General features: G+C 39.4%; 2 protein-coding genes across 10 annotated transcripts in view; one reads left to right on the top strand and one right to left on the bottom strand.

Moving 5' to 3' along the window:
* SWT1 (SWT1 RNA endoribonuclease homolog) overlaps window positions 1-14973 on the bottom strand; it is a 99632-nt gene extending 84659 nt beyond the window's left edge. For 5 of the 8 annotated variants that reach the window (XR_010412306.1, XR_010412305.1, XR_010412307.1 and 2 more), the window contains exons 1-4: window positions 14837-14973; window positions 11212-11301; window positions 8429-8509; window positions 5575-5633 (exon numbers count right to left, since the gene is read on the bottom strand). Coding sequence is in view for 4 of the 8 variants with exons in the window: in XM_064594224.1 (XP_064450294.1) it covers window positions 5575-5633; window positions 8429-8509; window positions 11212-11301; window positions 14837-14857 (251 nt within the window). In the remaining 4 variants the exon portion in view is untranslated. Of the gene's footprint in view, window positions 1-5574; window positions 5634-8428; window positions 8510-11211; window positions 11302-13711; window positions 14400-14556; window positions 14692-14836 lie in introns of those variants that run through there. The other 3 variants (XM_045877336.3, XM_064594225.1, XM_045877337.3) reach the window with 3 other exon arrangements.
* Window positions 14974-15125: 152 nt separating this feature from the next.
* Window positions 15126-25354, top strand: part of TRMT1L (tRNA methyltransferase 1 like) — a 51218-nt gene continuing 40989 nt past the window's right edge. The window contains exons 1-3 of one of the 2 annotated variants that reach the window (XM_045877335.3): window positions 15126-15384; window positions 20233-20340; window positions 21589-21702. In XM_045877335.3, the coding sequence (XP_045733291.2) occupies window positions 15126-15384; window positions 20233-20340; window positions 21589-21702 (481 nt within the window). Of the gene's footprint in view, window positions 15385-15900; window positions 17017-20232; window positions 20341-21588; window positions 21703-25354 lie in introns of those variants that run through there. The other variant, XM_064594226.1, reaches the window with a different exon arrangement.

The raw sequence follows: 25354 nt of genomic DNA, 5'->3' as shown, positions 1-25354 counted from the left end.
TAATTGCTATACTTCATATTAATCCCTTAAAAACCATAGGGGTAAAAAGGGAATATTTACCTGATTTCTTAATACAGAGCTTCCTAAACTTAAGAGTGGTGGGAAAAATCACAAAGGAAAATAATAAATGTAAATGACTATAGGGAAGCCTGGCTGGCTCAGTCAGAAGATCATGTGACTCTTGATCTTGGGGTCATGAGTTTGAGCCCTACGTTGGGTGTAGAGATAACTTAAATAAAATTTTAAAAATAAATAAATGACTATTTACTTTAAAACTTTAGCATATTAAAAAATAAAATTTTTAGAACTAGGAAATGGTATTTGTTATACATGTGTATATATATATCATGTTAGGTTACATATGTGTGTATATATATATTATAAGGTTTATTTGCCTTAGTAAATGAAAAGCTCATCAAAAAGGACTGACTCTAGAATAGGACGTAAACAGAAAATTGCTAATGAGAAAAGGGATTGGCTAATAGATATTTGGGGGAAAAAGTTTGAATTCCCTAATAATCACAGACATTCTAATTATAACAGCATACCATTTTCTTCTATCAAATTAGCAAAGATTTTAAAATAACATTAAATACTGGCATGGGGTTGAAAAATGGACCCTCTCATGGTAGAAATGCAAAATGATATGAGTTCCACAAAGGTGGGGCACCTGGGTGGCTCAGGTGGTGAAGTGTCTTGATTTCGGCTCAGGTCACTGATTCAGGGTGGTGAGATTGAGCCCTGCATCAGGCTCAGCATGGAGCCTGCTTAATTCTCTCTCCCTCCCCTTCTGCCCTTCCCCCCAATTCCCCAGCTTGTACGCACTCTCTCTTTCTCTAAAAAAAAAAAAAACAGAGTTCTACAAAGGAATTTGATAAGATAATTAAGAATTCTAAAAATGTTCATATTCTTTGACTTCCTAGTAATTCCCATTTTAGAAATCTATACCAAGGTGAAAAAAATTAAAAATGGACTAAAATCTTTTTTAAAATTTAGGATTATTTATAATAGCACAAAGTAAGGTAACAGGGTAAATTCTAAAATTTTGGAAATGACTAAGAAATATGCCATTCTACCATAATGATAGAATATCATGGTCATTTTAAATGATGTTTATGAAAGTTTTCAATGATCTAACAAAACATGTTGATATAATATTAAGCAAAAATCAAGCAGGGCACAAACCTATATATATAATGTGGTCTCAACAATTTAAATAAATACAGTAAAAAGTTTAGAAAGGAATATGCTAAAATGTTAGAAGTAGCAATAGCTAGAGGTGATATTTTCCTGCTTCATAAAAGTAGATATTACTTTGTAGTCAGAAAGAAAGGTGAAAAAATTTCAATGAAACACAATGCATTAATTTATATCAATAAATCCTTGAGTGCCTTCGAAGTGCCTGTCACTCTGCTAGGACCTGGAGAGGCCGTGGAGGACACATCCAATAGAGTTCTGACCCAATTAGCTTACAGTCTGGTGGGGGAGAAAGAGACACTAAACAGCTGATTTCTCAAATAATTACAGGAGCAAACTATAAACACCTCAGAGTTTTTATAGGGTTTCACCTGAGTCTTCATCGGATTTTATTTTCTTTCCATTATTATTTATGTTAGTAAATAATGATAAACCAAAACTTGAAATTTTAATAGGGCTTTGGCTTCTAATAGTATACCACGTTTAAGATGTCAACTGTATTAAAGAAAAACCAGGAGAACAACACATAAAACATAACTCAAAAATATTAATGGGACCCTGTAGTTCTCTGAGCATTTTCATATTCTTTTTTTTTTTTTTTTTAAGATTTTATTTATTTTTGTGAGAGAACGAACAAGTCGGGGGGGGGGGCAGAGGGAGAAGCAGACTCCCCACTGAGCAAGGAGCCCAATGTGGGACTCGATCCAGAACCCTGGGATCATGACCTGAACTGAAGGCAGACACTTAACTGACTGAGCCACTCAGGCACCCCTTCATATTCCTTTTTATTTGTTCTTCACAGCAACCCTGTGCTGCATGTTTTTTGTTTTTTGGGTTTTTTTTAAAGATTTTATTTATTTATTTGAGAGAGAGAGTGAGAGAGAGCATGAGAGGGGAGAGGGTCAGAGGGAGAAGCAGACTCCCCACTGAGTGGGGAGCCCGATGTGGGACTCGATCCCAGGACTCCAGGATCACGACCTGAGCTGAAGGCAGTTGCTTAACCGACTGAGCCACGCAGGCGCCCTGTGCTGCATGTTTTATAGCCATCTATGCGCCATGGTCTGTAGGGTTGTAATTAATTCAAACTCAATACAATACCTTTTAAAAGACCAACAAAATTAAATCTTAAAACCACCTCTTATCAGGGCGCCTGGGTGGCTCAGATGGTTGAGCGTCTGCCTTCGGCTCAGGTCATGATCCCAGGGTTCTGGGATCGAGTCCCACATCGGGCTCCCTGCTAGGCGGGGAGCCTGCTTCTCCCTCTGCCTCTCTCTCTCTCTCTCTCTGACTTTCATGAATAAATAAATAAAACATTTAAAAAAAAATTAAAAAAAAAAAAAACTACCTCTTATCAACTAGTCTTGCAAAATACTAGATTGTGATAAGGCAGTTTTATATTTGCAACCCAAAATACTAAAGTTCTAATATCTTTTTAGATATAAGTTAGACATGGAGCAAATACTTATTTTTTTTAAATACTTATCTTTTATGAATGACAGTATAAAATCAATATTCAGCTGAAGTTGAAACACCATCCTAGATGAACTCTTGTCATATAATAAGTGTGAAATTTTGTCAAAACTTTATTATTATACTTAGACTATGTAAAAATTTAGTAGCCATTTTAAAATATGATATACTTCAGAAACAATTTCTCAACACTATCAGCTGTTAGACTGCTCTGTTGGTCATCATAATGTTCACTCAGGATACTGAATTATATACTTACTTTCAACTTAGCTCAATTGAAGAATAAATTACTTTTTGGCTAATTCTGCCAATAATGGGTCTTGCTCATGGCAATTTTGCCATCTATCTAATAGTAACTGATGCAAAACCTCTCACCTCTTCAATTCCTGGGCTTAAAAAGATTTGGTCAACAGTGATGATGCAACTTAGTGAAGAAATACCACAAACTGAAAGTGCACTGCTCAGAGAAATGCTTTCTGAATATTTTCAAAAGCATACTTAAGATTGTTACCCTTAATTTAAGAAACAAAACAGATGAACATAGGGGAAGAAGGAAAAAGATGAAAACAGAGAGGGAGACAAACCAAAGAGACTCTTAACTATAGGAAACAAACTGAGGGTTGCTGGAGGGGAGGTAGGTGGGGGGATGGGATAACTGGGTGATGGGCATTGAGGAGGGCACATGATGTGATGAACACTGGGTGTTATATGCAACCGATGAATCACTGAACTCTACCTCTGAAACTAATAATATAAGTTAATTGATTTTAAATTAAAAAAAAAAAAGATTGTTGCCCTTGCTGATATTTTCATTGCTAATACATCTGTATGTACTCAAACCACGGATCGAGAATTGTGGTAATGGAATGATATAAGTGGCTTTCAGGATGACAAAATTCTGATTTTTCATCTGCACCTCAGCTTTCACTGCACACCAATTTTGGAACCATCCCTAGAGCTGAATAGGGAGATTTTTACAGAAGATGCCATATACCATAAAGAAATACTTATAACCTTGAGGCAAATAAGTTTGTTTACTTCTCCAATGAATAAACAACAGCAGCAAATGAATCACATTCTCTGCAGGCAACCAATGGTTGTTAGAAGTTCTGCACTGTTGATACTGATGTTTGCAAAGCACAGTAGGACAGCTTTCTTTTGTCCAAGCAACCTTTTCAGTATATAATAGCTCCTATCCCATATTGTTTAAACACATGACAAAGCAGTTTTAAAATATCTTGTATGCCATATAGTTTGTCTTTGACAAAAGAAAATTTCACTACAAGTTTTATCTAGAGAGCTTAGCAATAGCTGAAAGCAAATATTCAGATAGTAACAATAAATCCAAATGCCACGCCTTGTTCACATCACTGACGTCCTTACTCTCAGTAGATATGATGATAACCCACACAATGGCATGGTCATTGATCACACATGGGTTCAGGAATGCAAAAATGCTGCAGTAGGCATTTGACTATTCAGTGTTGCAAGAGATGAAGCCAAATAGCAGATTTGGAATAAATACTGAAGCCAAGGTGCACTTCATTGCATCCTTGGAATAGTTTAGATCCTATTCTCAAAACAATTCAACAATATTGTTGTTTCTTATTCCCAAAGACTATGTGGACAAGTCTAGGGGAGTAGTATACATAGATCAGAAGTCTATTCATTCCCTTATTCGTACATATAAAATCAAGGGCTAGAAAATGTGCCCTTAATAAGGCTAAAGGTAACTAGTGAAAAACCACACAGTGTTTTAGAACTTAAAAAAAAAAAATACTAGGATAAAAGGCATTAAAAATCCATTTTTAAAAAGTTTAGAAACTAATAGTCAATGTAATGTGAAATTTATAACAGAATATACTTCAACAGATAATAATATAGGAGCAAAGTATCACAAAGAAAGAGGAGGAGATGATTCAAAAACAAAAACAAAGAAAAACCAAAAGAAAAGCCAGAGGCAGGTTGAATTTTTTGTTTTTAGCAAACATTGACTAAGCTTGTCTGGGAAGCAGAACTTTTATGTATATATTTAATGCCATCTTTATCATTTCCTCATAACTCCTTATTTTTAGAGAAACTATGATCTCATCAACTTTTATCATACGTTACACTTTATATTTTTTTACCCCATTAGTGGCAAGAAATGCCTTCACCACAAAGTTCTCTGAAATTTTTATCCAAGAACACAGAAATTAAAGAAAAATAATCCCCACTATTCCTACCATTTTTCTCCAAGTTCTGTAGTTGTAGCCATATCCTATTTAAATAACACAGTTTTAAAACCGTAACAATTCAATAATCGACATATCCTCTTCACAGGTAATATATAATTTATCTTTATAACATTTTTAAGCCAGCCACATAACTTCTTCTATTATTATTTGTAACAGAGTTATGTATCTTATAAGGGTGTGTCAAAATCAAATCACCAGAGATAAAAATCTGCATTTACTTGAAAGTGTCATTTACATAGCACAGAATTGTGATAGACTTTTTATTTCACTCAACTTTTTATTAAATTTACACTAATATTAAGAAAATTCAATAATCAGGGGCACCTGGGTGACAGTCTGTTAAGTGTCTGCCTTTGATCAGGTCATGATCTCGGGGGTCCTGGGATCGCACCCTGAGTCGAGTTGGGCTCCCTGCTCAGCGAGGAGTCTACATCTCCCTCTGCTGCTCCCCCCCCCCCACCACTGTTTGTGCTCTCTTGCTGTCTCTCTCTCTCAAATAAATAAAATCTTCAAAAAAAATTCAGTAATCATAACCTGTGCTACAGCTAGAAATATTGGCATGATATCAGTACTAATCAAAGTAAACAAAAAATTTTGCAAATCAAAATATTTAGTCTCACAATTCTAAGCCCCCCAAAGTAAAAGATATCAACAAAAAGGAGGAATTTACCTTTTCAGTTCTTGTCTTCTTTTTACATCACAGTATAGAATGTCTGTGTGATCTGATTTCTGAAAGAAAAAAAAAATGTATCATTTAGGAAAGAGAAATTGTGCACTGACATATAGTTAACAGGAGAAAGAGACTGGGAGACAATATATTTTTCCACATCTATGTGTTACTGAATAGACTGACACATTTATTTATTTAATCTTTTTAATAATCCTGAGACAGGTATTATCATCATCCCCATTTTATAGATAAAGTACTCAAGGCTCAAACAGAGAAAAGTATCTTCCTCAATGTTACACAGCAAGTCAGCAGCAGAGCCAGGATTGAAACAAGCTCTGTCTACTATCTCTACTCTCCCAGTCTGTCTCTCCATGTGCTCTAAGGATACAGGCGTAGGCACAAAAGAAGTAAGAGAGAAATAGGATATAGTTAGTCCCTGTCCTAAAGATTTAAAGAATAGAGAGAAGACGAATATGTACGAATAATCTAATGAAAGGACATACCTAAGTGTCAAAGCAGTAACAATAAGTTGTAAAAGAGTTCAAAACACCAAGCACCAAAGTTGGAACATACTTAGGAAAAAAGATGGACAAAATATATGCTAAAGATTGAATACAGATTAACGAGTAAAAGAAAAAGGTTTTCTCAGCTAAGAAAGCTCAGGCATTCTAAGAAACTGGAGATGACTGGTGTAAATTCAGCAGAGAGAAAATAAACCAGTCTAGTTAGAAGCAGAAGGGCTGTTTTCAGGAAGAAAAAAGAAAACTGGCTAGTTAAGGTGTGACCAAATTTAAGAGGGTCTGGAATGACAGATTAAAAAGTGATTTTTCAACAGACGAGAAATATATTGAAACCTGTGTTTTAAGAAGGTTAATATAGAAACAATAAATTGAAACAGCAGTGTCATTATACAAATACAAAAACAAACAAATCCTTAAAAAACCAAATTCTGCATTCACACAACTTTCACAGCTACTTTCTCTTATTACCCCCGACCATGTAGCTATCCCGACATACACCTAACTTCAACTTGAATGTCGTGAGTACTTCACCAACCACCCTAGCTTGCACTAGCTTAATGTCTTTTTAATTATTTGCATGACTCTGGACTTGGTTCTGTTGCTATTAACAATCTGGTGTCCTTGGACAAGTCACTTAACCTCCTAGACCTCAATTTCTGAATCTGAAAGCACAAACACTACATATCTGCCTTGGCTACCTGCAAAAGATATTATAAAGCCAAATATAACCATATATGGGAAAAGACTTAAAAACTCTCTTAATATTTGCAAATGCCATAACAGATAAAGGGCTAATATCCAAGATGTATAAAGAACTTATCAAACTCAACACCCAAAAAACAAATAATCCAGTCAAGATATGGGCAGAAGACATGAACAGACATTTCTCCAAAGAAGACATATAAATGACCAACAGACACCTGAAAAAATGCTCAACATCACTTGGCATCAAGGAAACAACAAATCAAAGAAAGAAAAAAAAATGTATCATTTAGGAAATAGAGATTGTGCACTGACATTGTGCAATGAGATATAGTATCTCATTGGTATCTCATTGCACTGAAAATTGTGCAATGAGATACCACCTCACATCAGTCAGAATGGCTAAAATTAACAAGTCAGGAAACAACAAATGTTGGCGAGGATGTGGAGAAAAGGAAACCCTGTTGGTGGGAATGCAAGCTGGTGCAGCCACTCTGGAAAACATTATAGAGGTTCCTCAAGAAGTTGAAAACAGAGCTACCCTACCACCCAGCAATTGCACTACTAGGTATCTACCTCAAAGATACAAATGGAGTGACCCAAAGGGGCACCTGCACCCAATGTTCATAGCAGCAATGTCCACAATAGCCAAACTGTGGAGGGAGCCCAGATATCCATCGACAGATGAATGGATAAAGAAGATGTGGTGTGTATACACACACACACACACACACACACACACACACACACGGAATATTACTCAGCCATCAAAAAGGATGAATATTTACCATTTACATCGACGTAGATGGAACTGAAGGGTATTATGCTGAGTGAAATAAGTCAATCAAAGAAAGACAATTACCATACGGTTTCACTCATACGTGCAATATAAGAAATAGTGCAGAGGATCATAGGGGAAGGGAAGGAAAACTGAATTGGAAGAAATCAGAGAGGGAGACAAACCATGAGAAACTCTTAACTATAGGAAACAAACTGAGGGTTGCTGGAGGGCAGGTGGAATGGGGGATGGGGTAATTGGGTGATGGGCATTATGGAGGGCACGTGATGTGATGAGCATTGGGTGTTATATGCAACTAATGAATTACTGAACTCTATATCTTAAATTAATGATGTACTATATGTTGGCTAACTGAATTAAAAAAAACCTCTCTTAATTTATATCCATGTTGTCTAACCCCACATGATAGGGTCTACCAGCACAAAGAAATAACTTGATAAATGCTTTTTGGTGAGTAGAAGGAAGGAAGAAATCAAACACTGGTTTTCTTTCTGTTGGCTATCACAAAGTATAAAAGAAAGAGGGGTGCCGGGGTGGCTCAGTCATTAAGTGTCTGCCTTCGGCTCGGGTCATGGTCCCAGGGTCCTGGGATTGAGCCCTGCATTGGGCTCCCTGCTCGGCAGGAAGCCTGCTTTTCCCTCTCCCACTCCCCCTGCTTATGTTCCCTCTCTCGCTGTATCTCTCTCTGTCAAATAAATTAATTAAATCTTTTTTAAAAAAAAAGAAAAGATGAGTAGAAAAGTAATGGGGGAATTTATATCATAAACCTTCTAATTACACATTAAAACTTTAATATAAATAATACCTAGAGTTAGTTACAGTATACACTCACCAGTCGTCTCTTCTCTGATGAAACAGACCTTACACAGCAAGCTGAACTAGTAGAACTTGAAGTTTTTTTCTCTGTCCTATCCTAAGAATGGCATTTGGAAAAAAGGAAAGAAAAGCACAAAATAAAGCACAATATAAGACAGTGTTATTTAATCACTGTTATCATAAACTAACATTCTACATTCATAATAAACTTCAAGGGTGGGGGGAAATGTTTAAAGGCACACAAACTTTGGTAAGAGGGAGGGAAACTCAACTAGAAGGAAGACTCAAGTAGAAATCAGAAGATCTAGGCGCTCCTGAATTAGAGATGAGATAGGACACAGGTGCTACAGCAGGTCAGCTGACAGCTCAGATAAAGGCGTTGGGAGGAGGCATCGCCTTGGTGGAACTCAGTCTTCTACAAAGCAAAACCATATATCCAGTCATTTCCCAGGGGATCCAAAGTTCAGTAGACCCAGGACAAACATATATTTGAGGACTTACCGTGTATCAAAGACATTCTAGACGGTGGGGACAGATTAATGAAAACACAAAAGTCCCTGCCCTCATGGAGGTCAAAATATCGGGCAGGAATTTTACAAATAAACAAGTAATATATTTAGTGAGTCAAACAATGTGCTGGAAAAAAATAAAGCAGAGAAAGAGGGCAGGAAGGGCTTGGAGGTGGGCATGGAGGCAGCTGCAATTTTAAACAGGGTAGTCAGGAAAGGCCCCACTGATAAGCTGACATCTGCCTGGAGACCTGAAGAAGTGAAGAAGAAGCCATGTGAATATCTAGGGAAAGAGTTTTCCATTCAAGGGCAAAGCCCCTGAGGCAGGAATGTGCCAGGATTTATTGGTGGAATAGTAGCAAGGAATCACAAAACGGAGAAAGCAATGGGAGAATGAGAAGGCCAGATGGGGAGGGCCAGTTGTTTTCTTGGCCCCAGCTAGGACTTCAGCTGTTACTCTGGGTGAAGTGGGAAACTACCAGAAAGTACTGAGCAGAGGAGTGACATGATCTGACTTACATTTTAATAGGATCATTCTGGGGGCATTGTTCTCTGGAAGAGAACAATGAGAGGCAAAGGTGGAAGCAGGGAGATAAATTTGGAAACTACTGGAACAATCTGGGGAAGCAAGCTGATTGTCTGGATCGTTGTGATAGCAGAGGAGGTAGTCGGACTCTATATTATCAAGAGAAAGCTGATAGAATTTGCTGATAGACTGGATGCAGGTAGGGGATGACAACCAAGATTTTGGCCCAACCAAATGAAAGAATGGAATTGCAATTTCTAAATAGGGTAAATGAAGCCGGGCACTTGAAAGGTTATAGTTTAGGAAGATGAAGAGGAATCAGCAAAGGACATTTCGAAGCAGTCACCAATGTAAAGGAAAATCAGGAGAATATGGTGTCTCAAAAGCTAAGTGAAGAAAATGTTTCAAGGAGAAGGTGCAATTGGCTATGTCAAATACTGCTGATGGGTCAAGTCAGAGGAAGTCTGAAAATTGATCGATGGATTTAGCAACATGGAAACCACTGCTGGCCTTGATGAAAGCATATTTGGAGGAGTGATGGCCTGAAAAAGTCTGATTCAAGTAGGTTAGGAGAGTCGGAGGCGAACTGCAAACAGCATGCCAATTATTAGTGCCAAATTGGGGAATATATAAATCAAAGACACCATGGTACTGCATGGCCATACTCCAGGGTCCCCTTTCCAATTATCTCTATACTTGGGAGGCCAAATTAGTAATCGGAAAGTTAGTAAGCAAAGAACAAACACCAAAAAGTGTAATGATCCCTAGAATACTTTATCCAGGTCGTCTAAAGGCCTTATGAACTCATCTGCTAGCACAGAAATCACTTCCACAGGGAATATTCACCTTTGCTAGACTTTAGTCTCTCATTGTGGATGGTATTACAGCATGAACCCTAATTCTGAGGATGCACTATGCAGACTATTCAGAGAGTTTATAATAAAACTAAATGCAGGGGATGGGCCGCCTGGGTGGCTCAGTCGGTTAAGCATCTGCCTTAGGCTCAAGTCATAATCCCAGGGTCCTGAGATGGAGCCCCACATCAGGCTTCCTGCTCAGTGGGAGGCCTGCTTCTCCCTCTCCCACTCCCCCTGCTTGTGTTCCCTCTCTCACTGTGTCTCTCTCTGTCAAATAAATAAAAATTTTTTTTAAATATTAAAAAAAATAATTGCAGGGGGTTTTTTTGTTTGTTTTATTACATCAGTCACATTGCACTCTTGCGTCCTGGAGACAACACTCAGCTCAATTAATTGAATATCCTAAATTTCATCTAGTAAAATACTTCTTAAGGCAGTGTGAGCATGCATTCCCTACCCTTAGCCTCCCCTGCACAGGATAGCCCATTCTGACTGATGAGCATATAATCTTAGTCAATGCTGAGTAAATGACAAAGGCGATGTGCAAAAGGTCTACTGGTGAGTTATTTCCATGTAAAGGAGAATCTGGGGGACCTAGAGTCAAGTCAGGAATGCCTAGGCAAATTACTTACATAAGCCTCAGTTCTGGCATTTGTATAATTGGGATAATAATGGTACCTACCTCATACAGTTGTGAGCAATCAATAAAATAATGCGAGTAAAGAATGGGGGTGGAGAATGGGAAAAACAAATTACCTCTCCTGGGTCAGAAGGGCAAAACAAAACATTTACATATCTCATTTACATATCTCATACACATCTACATAAAACTGAGGTTTTTTTTTTCATTACATAAAAATGAACTGCAAAAAAAGGTATCTTTGGGTCAGTAAATCAAAATTCTTACTTCTACGTCAAAGTTGGGTGATGCAGTGGTGCCTTTTCTCTGAGACTTCTCTTTTTCGCCACAAGATTCTCTGTTGGACATTTTGAAAAGCTAAAATAAAAACACATTAGGTGTTTTGTTTTAACCACCATCACAACAAAATACATTAGAAATTAACCTTTCAGTTATAAAACTGAAAACTTTATAAAAAGACTGGAGTTTTACAAAATGATTTCCATCTTACAACCATTCCCAAGACAACAGGATTCTCTCATTGTTCCACTTTATTTCACTTACAGTCTCCGTCATAATGATCTCTTCCTCTCCTTCAATTTCATCTACCACCTTTTTAGGAATGACCTCTCAAAACTTTGCCTTTAGCCCTGACCTTCTCTCTCCAGCTTCAGATCACCATTGAAAACTGCCTATAGGACTGCTGTATTTTGCCCAACCTATGCCTCAAAATTCTAAGTCTTTATTTTCCTGACACACCCTCCATTCAACTTAGTGTGTAACAGAAGAATCCTGTGCTGGAATCGAAAAGGCCAGAGAATGGGAACCTCATCAGGTCTGCTGGGACGGGAAGATATAAAAGGAGTCTAGCAGCAAAGCCCAAAGGAGAATTTATTGCTGATAGTGACACATATGGAAACTATGAATGTAAGAAAGGCTAGAAAACAGGCAATTGCAAGTACTCATGGTCAATCATGACCACAGTAAGTTAAGTCCTATGAAAGAATGATCAAATCAAACTTTTAGAATGGTTCGATGAATATAAAGAGAAAGAAAATGCTGACAGCTAAGAGAAAATCTAATAATAAAAATTAATTAAAGAATATTTAATATAGGCTTCTAAGAACAATCCTAATTTACCCCAAAATTTTGCTTTGTAAGATAATGTATGGCAACAACTGAATTCACAGCTGAGCTTCCAGATTAGCGGAATAATCTTCTTTTCCCCTTCTTCTTCGAAGGATTCTATTCCATGTTGGGGAAAGGTACAATAAAAAATAATAATAAATTGCATGAAATGAACTGTTTAGAGGCAATGTACTACTTATGTTAACTTCTACAATTTAAACTGATCCACGTTCATCTTATGTTGTTGCTCTGAATACCAAATAAGGCTAAATTTCAACCTCTCACCCATAAGCCAATTGAAAAAAAAAAATCACTGCAGATAGTGGACTATCAGGAAAAACACATATACATTTACCATGACAAATGTTTTATAATAGTGTGAAATTCGTGTTGATTTCATGAAAATCAAAATATCAACTCAAAGGGGAGACTTCCTGAGTTGGCCAGCCTCCAAAGTGGCTCCTGATGATCTCTGCTGCCTGGTAATTACACTCTCAGGCGAGTCCTCTCATACTAAATAGCGCTGGCCTGTGACACCAATAGGAACTGCCATATGGCAGTATGTGGCTGGGTCATATAAGACACTGTGGCTTGTGTTTTTCTCTCACTCTAGGGAAAGCCAGCCACCATATCATGAGGACAATCAAGTAGCCCATGGAGCTGCCCACCAGCGAACTGAAGCCCACTGCTAAAAAAGAACCAACTGCCAGGCATGTGAGCGGGTCAGCTTTGAAGCTAATCCTGTAGCCCTAATCAAGCCTTTGAGGGGAAGCATCCCTGGCTGATATCTTCACTGCAACCTCCTGAGACTCAGAACCAGGTCCACCCAGAAAGCCACTTCTGAATTCCTGAGGCACAGAAACTGTGAAGTAATGTTTATTGTTGTTTTAAACCACTAAGTTTTAGGATAACTTAGGCAGCAACAGATGAATAATACAGCCACTTAATATAATCTTCAAACTTTGAAGATTCCTTTTTTTAGAATGTCTCAAGACACAGACCATGCTTAGAAACCCTTACTAAAATTCCCATAGAATCCACACGCTAAAATCTAACCATTTTCATCTTCCGGTTTCCAGCTGGTGTTAAATAATGAGACTGATACAGTGAATCAAGCTTTCAATTAACCATCTAGCCTTTTGGAAATAGAAAAAAAATCAATGATGCTTTGATGATGCAGAAATATTATTAGCCACTACTCATTCCCGTAAATTATAACGTGTTATTTTCCCATTTTTAATTGACTGTTAAGAGCAGTGAGGCAGTTATACTTTCAGGAAAACTAGTTAAAGTTGGCGTGGGTTGAGCATGGCACTCTTAGTTTCTGCTGGGGTCCTAATCTCGGGCAGGTGAGATCAGCCCGGCCTCCAACTCAGCGCTTGTCCAGGAGAGTCGGCTTGGGATTCTCTCTCTCTCCTTCTCCCTCTGCCCCACTCCCCCCACTCGCGTGCTCTCTATGTCTTAAAATAAATAAATCTTTTCTTTTTTTAAAGTTGAGGTTGAAGGCATTATGAGGACTTTAGAACTATAACTCACTAGGGAAGGAGGGGGGAAAAGCCTACATGTACACTTCCTAACTACTGGGGGGTTGGGAGGGCTGGGAGGTGGTAACTAATTCTGTTACACTTTCAAAGTGCCAAATAATCACACTTGCTCTCACCTGGGCTCCGAAACAAGCAGGAAATAAATAGACCAATGATATAGGTAGGCATTAAGTATCAGCTTTATGAACCAGGAAAAACCCAGCTGGAAGTGTGAGTCTCCTAAGACTAAAAGGGGCTTCCCTCTCCTTCCCTGCTGCCTATAACATTCGGACCAGTCCCGGGAAGAAAGAGCGGCCAGAAAACTCAAGTTTTCCTGTCTGCGCCAGGGGCATGAATGCGTGAGACTGAAGTTCAAGCAGGCCGGAGAGTAAAGGGAAGAGAAGTACGCGGGCCAGAGGACTCACTGGCAGATGCCGTGTGGAATCTGAATCGCATCAACCAAGTGCCGCAAAGCTCAACACACTCAGAGCTCTGGTTATTAAGTCTAACTATAAGCGTAGGGCGCGCGCACAAACACACCCTCTTCTCTACCCACAGAACTCCTACAACCACAGGGCAGTGCTGATGATAACAGGAATATGTAGGTTAAAGCAAAATAAAGACAAAAGGAGACGTGTTCAGGTCACGGTGTGGATGAGGGTGCGAAAGGAAGCGCAGAGCCCGATTCCAAATCAACCAGACTAGCAGAGAAGCTCCTTAACTGCTCGGAAGCCGCCGCGGCCCAGGGGCTACGCAGAAAGAAACCAGACCCTCGCTCTGAGCGAGGGGCAACTCCAGAGGCAGAGCCGACCAGAACCACACCCTTCACTGAGCGGACTCAACCCCGGATCCGCCTACAGAGTCGCCCCGCCCAGGCTTGAGGGGCCTCCGGAATCCTCTGACCGGCTGGCCACCCGCTAGGGTACCGGAGGGAGAGAGATGGGAACCTGCCCAGCAAAACGTCAACCAGCACCCCAGTTACCTTACCAGTGCCGCAGCGGTGGCGACACCGGAGGCCCAGACCAAGAAAAAGGGTCCCCCCTGGACCCGATGCTCGCTGGGAAATGTAGTCCTGCACTCGGACCCAGACTACTACTCCAACGCTCCGAGTGTTTGTTTAGCTTTGCATTTACTTCCTCCAAGGACTTGGAACTCCGGCTCCGCCCCAGCTGGCGCGCTGCACCCTGGGTATTGTAGTCTTGATTCGCTTCCTTGGTTGACGGCTGGAACGGAGACGCACCGTGGAAGCGGAACTCTCTTACCTCATTGGACGCCGTCCCCATTACGTTGCTGCGCAGGCTGTGGCGCCGTCGTCACGCCTCAGGGAAAGGGAAGCGGACGGGACTGCGAATCGCTGCCTCTGGCTTTTTATTTTTCTGCTGACAGGATTTGGTCACTGGTTCTTCATCTTTTGTCTGTTGCACGCATCCAGCCCTTCCCATTTGCTTTCCCACTCCTTGGATCCAGCCCTCTGGGCATTCACGCCAGTTCTCTCACCCCGCCGTGAGCCCCTCCTGGTCCCCGGGCGGGCCTGGCACGGAGGCGGTAACTATGGAGAATATGGCGGAGGAGGAGCTGCTAACCCAGGAGAAGGAGGAGGTGGAGGTGGCCCAGGTCCAGGTCCCGACCCCGACCCCGGCCCCGGACTCGGCTCGGGTCCCAGCTCCGGCCCCGGATTCGGCCCCGGATTCGGCCCCGGCCCCGGACTCGGCTCCGACTCCGGCCTCGGCTCCAGCCCCAGCCCCTGCCCTGGCCCAGGCTCCGGCCCTGTCCCCGTCCCTAGCCTCTGCCCCTGACGAGGCTGAAAGCAGTAAGTGCAGGAGGCCTAGATCTTTCTGCCGCAAAGAAGCGAGAAAGTGCGCCTTGCTGGGGAGTAGGGGAGGCCCTTCTTCACTGGGATGGTTTAATGGGGAAAGGCAGGTTTAGGAATGTGGAGGGGGAGGAAGGAGGGACCCATATAGTGGGTAAAGCGGGTACAGAATGGGAGAAGGCACAAACCTCGACATCATGGTGAAGGATTTGTGGAGGCCAGGAGTGCTGCAGATAAAAGGAAATAATGAGGTTGAGGGCTTCTTCGTTAAAGGGGGTCTTTTTCTGCTACGAAGATAGAAGTTACATTAATTTGGTAGTTTCCCTCTCAACCCCGTCTACCATGGTTCACTAAGTCCTTCAAAATGTGAGATGGTAACCAAGGCAGCCTGTTTACTGTAGTAGATCCTAGCTGCCAAGATTTAGAAACCATTACTATCAACTAGTTTTTATGCTCGATATACACAAATAGATGGGTTTTTCTTATTATTTAATTTTCTTTAGCAGCTTGCTTCCAAAAAGAATTTGAGGCTGATAAGTAGTTTAAGAAAAGGTCCACTAAATTATGGATGTCTTCCCTCAGTCATAAATACCAATTGAGTTTTGCACTCCGTTCCATCAGAAGTGGACTGTTGAAAATTAATAGCCCGTGTTATTGTGCTAATGTATGTGCTTGCATGTTTTCTAAGTGGTGATTTATTGGACCGTAAAGAGAAACACTTAAAAATCTTCTGAACACTTTTAAGTGTAAAGTCTAAGAAAGTTTTTTTTAAAAAATTACTTTGTGGTCCATAAATTGACCCTTATGCTCTTTCTAAATTATAACAAAGTAAATTAATTCATTTTCTTTCCTACTTCTAGGACAGTTGCGAATTTAATATTTATACAACACTTGGGTAGTTGTAGTCTAATAGAGTTACTTTGAAGTTTTAAAGCCACATAAAAATTGTTATAGTAGATTAAAGAGTAGAGCTGACTGGATCTCAGTTTCCTCATCTGTAAATTATGGGGAAATTAATTAAATGATTTAAGTCCTTTTCAAAAAAAAAAAAATGTAGAGCTGATCACAGAAAAGACAAAGAGGCCGTGCCTTAGGTATGCCTCTCCTCATATAAGATCAGAGCTAGTAGTTGCAAAATAAGGACAATCCTTTCTTCACCCACAACTTGGGGGGGGGGAGGGGGAGGCGGTGGTACACTCTCCTGAGTAAGTAGCCTCCCTTCCTCATCTCTAGATTGAATTTGTTTATATTAATCAGAATTGGTTCAGCAACTTTAGGGAATGTGTGCTTTCTCCACCTCCCCACCAGCAAGAATGTTAAACATAGTTTGGGAGGATACATATTCCACAATTTAAAGTATGTAATTTGAAGAATGTATGATGTTTGAGAAACCTGAAAAATGCATTATTGGGGCAAATATGTAATGATTGAGAAATCCAAAATGCATTAGAAATATGTATTAATCACATTTTTAAAAATTATTTTTATGTGGTCTAGTTAGTCCTTTGAAATCAGTCTTAACTAGGCAAGATGAAGATGGCATATCTGAAATAGAACTGAAAAATGAGGAAAAAGTATCAGAAGTTGTAAAAGAACCTCCTAGCATCTTGGATTCATCTGATTTAACAAGAGGTTTGCCTATTGACTTTGGGATTATTAGCATGTTACAAAAAGTTTGAGTGATAAAAGTACAGATTGTCTGATATCTACTGTCTTGAAACAGAAGGTGATTTGAGAGGTGTACATACATAGGCATATCATGAATCTTTAGACAGATCTTTGAGAGTTTTAATAGTGGACCACAGGATTTTCATTGTTCTCTTCTAACTTACCAGGGCCGTCTCTTATTTTGTACAACTTAGAATGATCTCAGTAAGCACAGGCTTATATAGTACTATATAATTTCACATAAACAGAACTTTGAACTTTGGAAGCCAAAAGCCTTTATGATTGCAAATTCGCAGGATTGATTTGTACATATGGATTTGTTGCCTGAATCTTGCGGTCTCACCTAGCAATTAAGTTTTTCTTCATAAGGGAAAAGTTTTGCCTATTATAGAAATTACATCTTATTATAAAGTCATTTGAACAATACCTGGTATGACAAACGATAAGAGTTGTTGCTCTTTGTTTTTCTCATTTAAAAATGAGGTAAAAATTTGTCTTTCAATAAATTTCAGCAGTAATGTCTGGTAGTGCTGAATTCCAAAATTATTGACTCTGTGTGCTACTGCATCCAAAAAGACCAATGATTTTTTAAAATTATTTAACAAGCCATAGTGCCTGCTGTGTGCAAGATACTGTACTAGGCATTTAACCATTACAAAAATGAGGAAGTCATATCCCCTGCCGCTTACTGTTTATTTGTGGACATAAATTATATAGAAGGGTGAAAAAAAGGAACTGGGAGTGAACCTTGGAAAGGAATAGGCAGGAAGGTAGCAATACCAAGAACAGAATTTAAAAGGTTTTTAAGGTTCTAAACTGTATAACCTAATTGAATAATGAGTACTAGAGAGCCTTATGGTTTACCATCATCTCCTCTCTGGTTGGGGATCTTTTCCTGCCAATTTTCAGCTCCTAGTCTTCTTGTATTTGTATATTCAAGCTCCTACTTTGTAAACATTACTTTCCTTTGGGTTATGGATATTCAGGTCTCTCCTTAAAAGGAAAGAAAAAGCACCACCTATCTCCTTTTTTATACTGCCACACTTTTTGAAATAATCTATGTGATTTTCTACACTTTATTTCTTCTTCCAATCCCATTTGTATTCTGGCACACCTCACTGAACCTTTTTTCTTTTTTTTTGTTTTTTTTAAAGATTTTATTTTTTTATTTGACAGAGAGACACAGCGAGAGAGGGAACACAAGCAGGGGGAGTGGGAGAGGGAGAAGCAGGCTTCCTGCTGAGCAGGGAGCCTGATGTGGGGCTCTATCCCAGGACCCTGGGATCGTGACCTGAGCCTAAGGCAGACGCTTAACCGACTGAGCCACCCAGGCACCCCTGAACCTTTTTTCTTAAAGGTCACCAGAGACCTGCTGAATACTAAATCCAGTAGTTTTCTGTTGATTTGTACAACTATTTGCGATACTTAGTGTTGAACAGTTATCTTTTACATTCTCTTTTTTCTTGGCTTCTGCCTTATCTTGATTCTCCTTGCCATTTATTGTTTTTGAATCTACCCTCCTGATTATTTTTCCTCAGTGTCTCTTATGTTACCTATATCCCTCCATATGTCACTTCTGAATTGTAACCATTTATATTAATCAGTAGTGGGTTCAGTGGCATTAGGGAATGCATCCCCCATGCCCATAATCAAGAATATGTTAAATATACTTTGGAAAGATTTATTCATATATTCTAAAGTTTACAAATATGTCAGAACGTGTAATGTTTGAGAGAGCTAAAAATATGTTACTGGGACTGGATTTTGGCCTTCTCTTTTTTTCACAATGTTTTTTTCCTTAGGCTTTCTTCAACTCCTAGTTTCACCTACCGTGTATTTATGATTTATATCCCTCCTGACTCCAAAAACAACTCAACTGCATACTGAACTTGAGGATGAGTTGAGTAGTACATCAAACACACTATGTCAAAAACTAAATTCCTTTTTCTCTTTTCCTCTTCTTTTATGCCAAAAATGTTTTCCTCTTCCTTTATTGGTTAATGGTACCATTATTCTTAACCATATAAACTTGAAATCTTAGAGTCATTCTTGAATGCACTCTTCATTCATGGTTATTTCTCACACCCAAAGTTTTTTGTTGTTTTTTTTTTTTACCATCTGTTCTATACCTTTCTATTACTAAATTCTCACCTCAGTTATTGATTTTTGGTTCTACAGCCAGACATAACCTGAAACGCATTCAGATCCTACCATTCACTACCTCAAAAACCTGCAAAGACTTCACATTGCCGGAAGAGGACAGTCCAGACTAACTTACATAGAATTTAAGCCTTTCATGATCTGTACATTTTTGGCTGTTTGTTCTTCTGCCACCTCCATTCTCCAGACATAGTACATTCTAACCAGGGGTGGGATAGAGGTGGCTGTATTTTTTTTACACCTTATGCTTTTCATGAGATTACTTCAGTTTATAAGGCCAGCCACCAAGTCTCTGCTTATTGAAATTCTATTCATAGTCACAGTCAAATGCCACTTCTTCAGTGAAGACATTCTCAAAGACACTTGTTGAAATTAATTCCTCCTTCCTCTGTATGCCCACATCATATTACTTTACCCCTGGTATTCATTTCATCCTGCATTGTATTACAGTTAGTAGATAACATAACAATATCTCTCCTGCCTGTTGAAAGTTTTTTTTTTTCAAGATTTTATTTATTTATTTGACAGAGACGAAGCGAGAGAAGGAACACAAGCAGGGGGAGTGGGAGAGGGAGAAGCAGGCTTCCCGCTGAGCAGGGAGCCCGATGCAGGGCTCGATCCCAGGACCCTGGGATCATGACCTGAGCCGAAGGCAGACACTTAACGACAGCCACTCAGGTGCCCCTCTTGAAAGTTCTTTAAAGATAGGAAGTGTGGCTTATGTTTCTTACCTCAGCATTTTCTACAGAGTAAAAACATTTTTTTGTAGAATTATATTGAATAATTAGATAAAACTTTAAAGGTGTGAAGTTACACAGCGGAGTTTGTTCCCCAACTTTTTGCCTTCTGAGGCACGCTTGTCATTTTATAGGCAGAATTGCAGCAGTATTCCCCATCTAGGCACTGGGCACGATGCTACAGGAAATAAAAGTGGCGTATCTGTGACGTGATCAAATAAAAATAGAACTGGAATTCAGATTGTTAACACATAATCTTCTAACTCTTAAAATTTCCTTTCAGAGAGACACATCTCAATCCAAAGGCAGCTTGCTGATCTAGAGAAGTTAGCCTTCGTAGCTGAAGATTTTGACTCTGCCAGTTCATTGAACTCAGATAATCTTGATGCAGGTATTTCCATATTTTTAAGGTTTTTTTTCCCCCTTAATTTCTATTGGCTTTTTATCTTTCAACTCATGAAAATTTGCTGAGAAACTAGAGCAATGATAAAACTTTTTCATTCAGGAAATTGGTAGCCTTCTACATTCACAGGTGCTGTGGGGACAAACTGTTTCACAGTTCCTCAAGGAAATTACAATTTCGTGGATATATAAGGACTGTGTCTTCTATAAGTTAGGAATTGCATTTAGCTATAAGTAACAGAAATCCAAAAAACAGTGCCTTTAATAACAAGAGGCTTATATTCGGTCATGTAAACGAAGTCCCCAGGTGGGCAATTTAAGTCTGGAACAAGAGTTCCTCATTGTTGTCAGGCCTCAAGCTCCTCCAGCTCCTCTCTTACTGTCTTGCCATCCTTAGTGCTTGAATTCCATCCTCAGTATCACTTCATGGTTTTTTGAAGTAAGCAGAGTATATTGAAAAATTAATTTTGACTCTACTTGCAGTGTGCTATATGTTAAAGATATTTGTTGGATTAAAAATTAAGCGAGTTGCTCATTATTTTTGTGTATTTTTATCGTTTTAAACCTGAATTTGAGATTTTAATTTTTTTGTTACTATCAAAGTTTTTATTTGAGATATATTACATTTCTGATTAAATAAGACTTCTATTTTTACAATCCATAATCTTTTCATTAATAAATAAGGAAGAACTTAGAAATTCACTAATAGGATACGGTGGCTCTAACCATGCTCCCTGGCCCAGAATAGCAGTTATCTGGGATCCCACTTACTCCTTTCACTCCTTCCATTTTTCTTACTCTGCATGTTCACTGTTTTTGTTGCTGCCAGAGCAGGTGCTTACATTGTCTGCCCTGCTCCTGCCACTCTGCGAGGGTGACAGGTACTGCCTTCTTCCCTGTCCAAAGTACATAGTGATGCTGTCTCTCGCAGGCATTTTGGCTGGAGGGATATCATGTACTTTATCACTTTCTCATTTTGCCTGTTCCCAGTGGCAACAAAGATATCAGCCCCAGAGAGGAGCGTTTAGGGTAAAAAAATCAATCACTGACCATGTGCTGATTATTAACTACTACCTGTTGAGGCAGAGGTGACTCTCCCTAATGTTAACATAGACATTATCTGAGAAGTGTGTGTGTTGGGTGGAGAGAGTCCCCTGCTACTTCTCTTGTAGCTAAATCGAGGCATTAATAGTCTATTCTGTGTTTTATTGGTTTTTTTTTTTTCCCCCCCGGTCAGGAAACAAACAGTCTTGTCCATTGTGCCCCAAGGAGAAATTCAGAGCTTGTAATAGCCATAAGCTTCGTCGTCACCTTCAAAATTTACACTGGAAAGTCTCAGTTGAATTTGAAGGTTAGTATTTTTGTGCTTGCTAAAAAGTAAATGAGTCAAGATTTGATAGAAGTTTTGGAATTTTATTGTGAACATAAATATTTTCCATTTAAAATTATGAGGGATTTGATGTCCTTTTAATGTATTTCTTAGCAAATGACCATGTAACTCTCTAGGCAGTAGATGTATGTTGCAAGTGTAGTTTACTCTAGCAAACATTTTTAATCATCTGTTCTATACTCGGTACTTTGCTTGGTCCTGGGGGTCCCCATAACTTTTTGAACTATGTTTTAGTTTTTTATTTTTTATTTTTTTATTTTTATTTTTAAAGATTTTATTTATTAATTTGACAGAGAGAGCGAGAGCAGGAACACAAGCAGGGGGAGTGGGTGAGGGAGAAGGAGGCTTCCCGCTGAGCAGGGAGCCTGATGCGGGGCTCGATCCCAGGACCCTGGGATCATGACCTGAGCCGAAGGCAGACGCTTAACAACTGAGCCACCCAGGCACCCCTATTTTTTTATTTTTTTAAGATTTTTATTTCTTTATTAGAGAGAGCAAGCACAAGCAGAGGGAGAAGCAGGTTCCCCGTGGAGCAAGGATCCCAGGATCCCAGGACCCTGGGATCATAACCTGAGCCAAAAGCCAAAGCCAAATATGAATAATTCACATAATTCACTCTCAGAATCTAATAATTGATTTTATCTAGGAAGTCTTCTTACTTGGTAAGATCTCATCTTTTGTTCTTTAATTTTATTCTTTATGAGACCTCTTATTAAATTTAGTCCCCCAAATTGTGTCATTTTTGTCACTACTGTAATTGGTGCCTTTTTTCTAATTTCCATGTATATAGAGTAGAGAAAGGTTATGATTTCAAATATTTATCTTATATCCCACTACTCTTACTAAGTCTAATGTTTTTAAGCCATCAGCAGAAAAAAAGACATTGTCTTCTTTTTTTCTAATATTCATACCATATATTTTATTTTGTTTTGCATTTATTACGCTTTCAAAATTATGTGTCAGATGGTAGTTGTTCTAACATAAAAGAAAAAGTATAGCTTTTTAAAACATAGTTCAGGGATGCCTGGATGGCTCAGTCGGTTATGGCGCCCCAGAGATCTCGCAACATTTTTAAAATTTAAAATACACTTATTTCTCCACCAGGTACTCCCTCTTTTGGGAGTAAAAGAATCAGTTGATAAGGATAGATGCACAAGAATATTCACTGCAGCGGGCGCTTGGGTGGCTCAGTTGGTTAAGCGACTGCCTTCGGCTCAGGTCATGATCCTGGAGTCCCGGGATCGAGTCCCGCATCGGGCTCCCTGCTCGGCAGGGAGCCTGCTTCTCCCTCCGACCCTCCCCCCTCTCATGTGCTCTCTCTCTCTCATTCTCTCTGTCTCAAATAAATAAATAAAATCTTTAAAAAAAAAAAAAAAGAAAAGAATATTCACTGCAGCATTTACTTAGTGACAAAAACTTGAAACTAAAATAAAAGAGGGTTGGTTGACTGTATTATGGTGTATACATACCATGAAATATTATGCTGCCATTGTAAAGAGTATATATTAGATCCATACTAGCTTACTTGGAAGGATTTCCACTATAAACTGCTATTGAAAACAGCGTGTGTGTGTGTAAGATTTTATGATATTACATTTAGATAAAAAAAAAATCTCCCAAAAAAAGCCCTAAATATCCATGTTAAGCATATGCATACTTATATTTGCATGATTTTGTGAGCATAGGTGTTGCTAAGTGTGGTTATCTGGAGTTTTAACCAAACTGGATGAAATAGCCAGTATGAGACACCCAGAAAAGAAGTCAGAACTATTTTCTTAGTAGTACTGGTAAAAGGTTATCACTAGTTACTTAGGGAAAAGGGAATTAGAGACTAAATCAGAGGCCATCATGTCTTTTATGTTTAATTATTTATAAGAAAGTATAGTAGGGGCGCCTGGGTGGCTCAGTCGTTAAGCGTCTGCCTTCGGCTCAGGTCATGATCCCAGGGTCCTGGGATTGAGCCCCGCATCGGGCTCCCTGCTCCGTGGGAAGCCTGTTTCTCCCTCTCCCTCTCCCCCTGCTTGTGATCCTGCTCTCACTGTGTCTCTCTCTGTCAAATAAATAAATAAAATCTTTAAAAAAAAAAAAAAAAAGAAAGTATAGTAAATCGTGTCTTTTTATCAAAAAGTTCTTTTTGTATTCTTTATTTAAGCCATTTTGTAACCTTTAGGTTAGTCTTTGTCTTCCAAGTTATTCTCATCTCTTAAATGGCTCATGGCATTTCTTTACTTTCTTAAGTACATTAAGTTGTTGGGTTTTTTCACATGGTGGTGATCTGGTAGATGGCAAGTATCACAGTTTTTGTTTTAGCAATCAAGTCTCAAAGTAGTTGGCAAATATGTTTAAGGTAGAAGCAATAAGACCTGCTAAAGGAATAGAAAAAGTGAGATGTGAGGGGAAATAAGCTAAGAATGCTTGAGCTTGAGACTTGAGCAGCTATAAAAATGGTGGTATCCTTTGCTGAGCAGAGAAGTGCATCTCCTGGAGATGTCAAGTAGCCTGTAGAATTTTGAGTTTGGGGGAAAGGTTGGGACTAGAGATACACGTTTGGGAATTGTCAGAATATAGATGGTATTTAAAGCCATAAGACTGGATGGGATAGGGCGCCTGGGTGGCTCAGTTGGTTAAGCGACTGCCTTCGGCTCAGGTCATGATCCCGGAGTCCTGGGATCAAGTCCTACATCGGGCTCCCTGCTCGGCGGGGGGCCTGCTTCTCATTCTGACCCTCCCCCCTCTCATGCTTCTCTCTCTCTTTCTCACTCTCTTGCTCTCAAATAAATAAAATCTTGGGGAAAAAAAGACTGGATGGGATAACCATAGGAGTACATATCAATGGGGAAAAGAAAAGGTTGCTGCGTCCTGGGATACTTCCGTATGTACAAGTAAGAGAAACAATTAGATGCAAGGTATGAGAAGAAAGGAGTTAGAGATCACTTACAGTTAGGACAACTGGAAGGCATTATCATTTATTTAAAAAATGAAAAAGAGACCTGGTTCAAGACGAAATGATATATTTAGTCCTTGACAGATTTTTGAAATACTGACCTGATAACCCAGTGGTACATCCTCAACAGGCAATCAGAAATAGAGATCCAGTCCTCAGGAAGGAGTTAGTAACTAGAGCTAGAATTTGGAATTCCTTCCCCCAGGGGAGATAGTTGCAACCATAAAAGGCATTGAAGTTACCAAGGAAATGAGGAAAAGTCATGTAGCAGATCAAGCCTATAGAAAATCTACCTTTTAGAAAAGTAGAAGAGAGGGGCGCCTGGGTGGCTCAGCCGGTTAAGCATCTGCCTTCGGCTCAGGTCATGATCCCAGGGTGCTGGGATCGAGCCCCACATCGGGCTCCCTGCTCCACAGGAAGCCTGCTTCTCCCTCTCCCACTCCCCCTGCTCGTGTTCCCTCTCTCGCTGTGTCTCTCTCTGTCAAATAAATAAATAAAATCTTAAAAAAAAAAAAAAGAAAAGAAAAGTAGAAGAGAGAGAAGAGGACATATGAAGAAGATTAAGAAAGATGGGAGAGAACTAAGTGCCATATCATAAAGAGGCTGTGTAATGGCAAATGTAGTATGAGGCAAAGAAGGTGAAGCCTAAGAAAAGGTCACAGTGTCAGA

Source organism: Mirounga angustirostris, unplaced genomic scaffold, assembly GCF_029215605.1.
Source record: "Mirounga angustirostris isolate CCGP_5_RB_7025 unplaced genomic scaffold, mMirAng1.0.hap1 SCAF_6, whole genome shotgun sequence".
Classification (NCBI taxonomy): domain Eukaryota; kingdom Metazoa; phylum Chordata; class Mammalia; order Carnivora; family Phocidae; genus Mirounga; species Mirounga angustirostris.
This window is presented reverse-complemented; position numbering and strand designations above follow the sequence as displayed.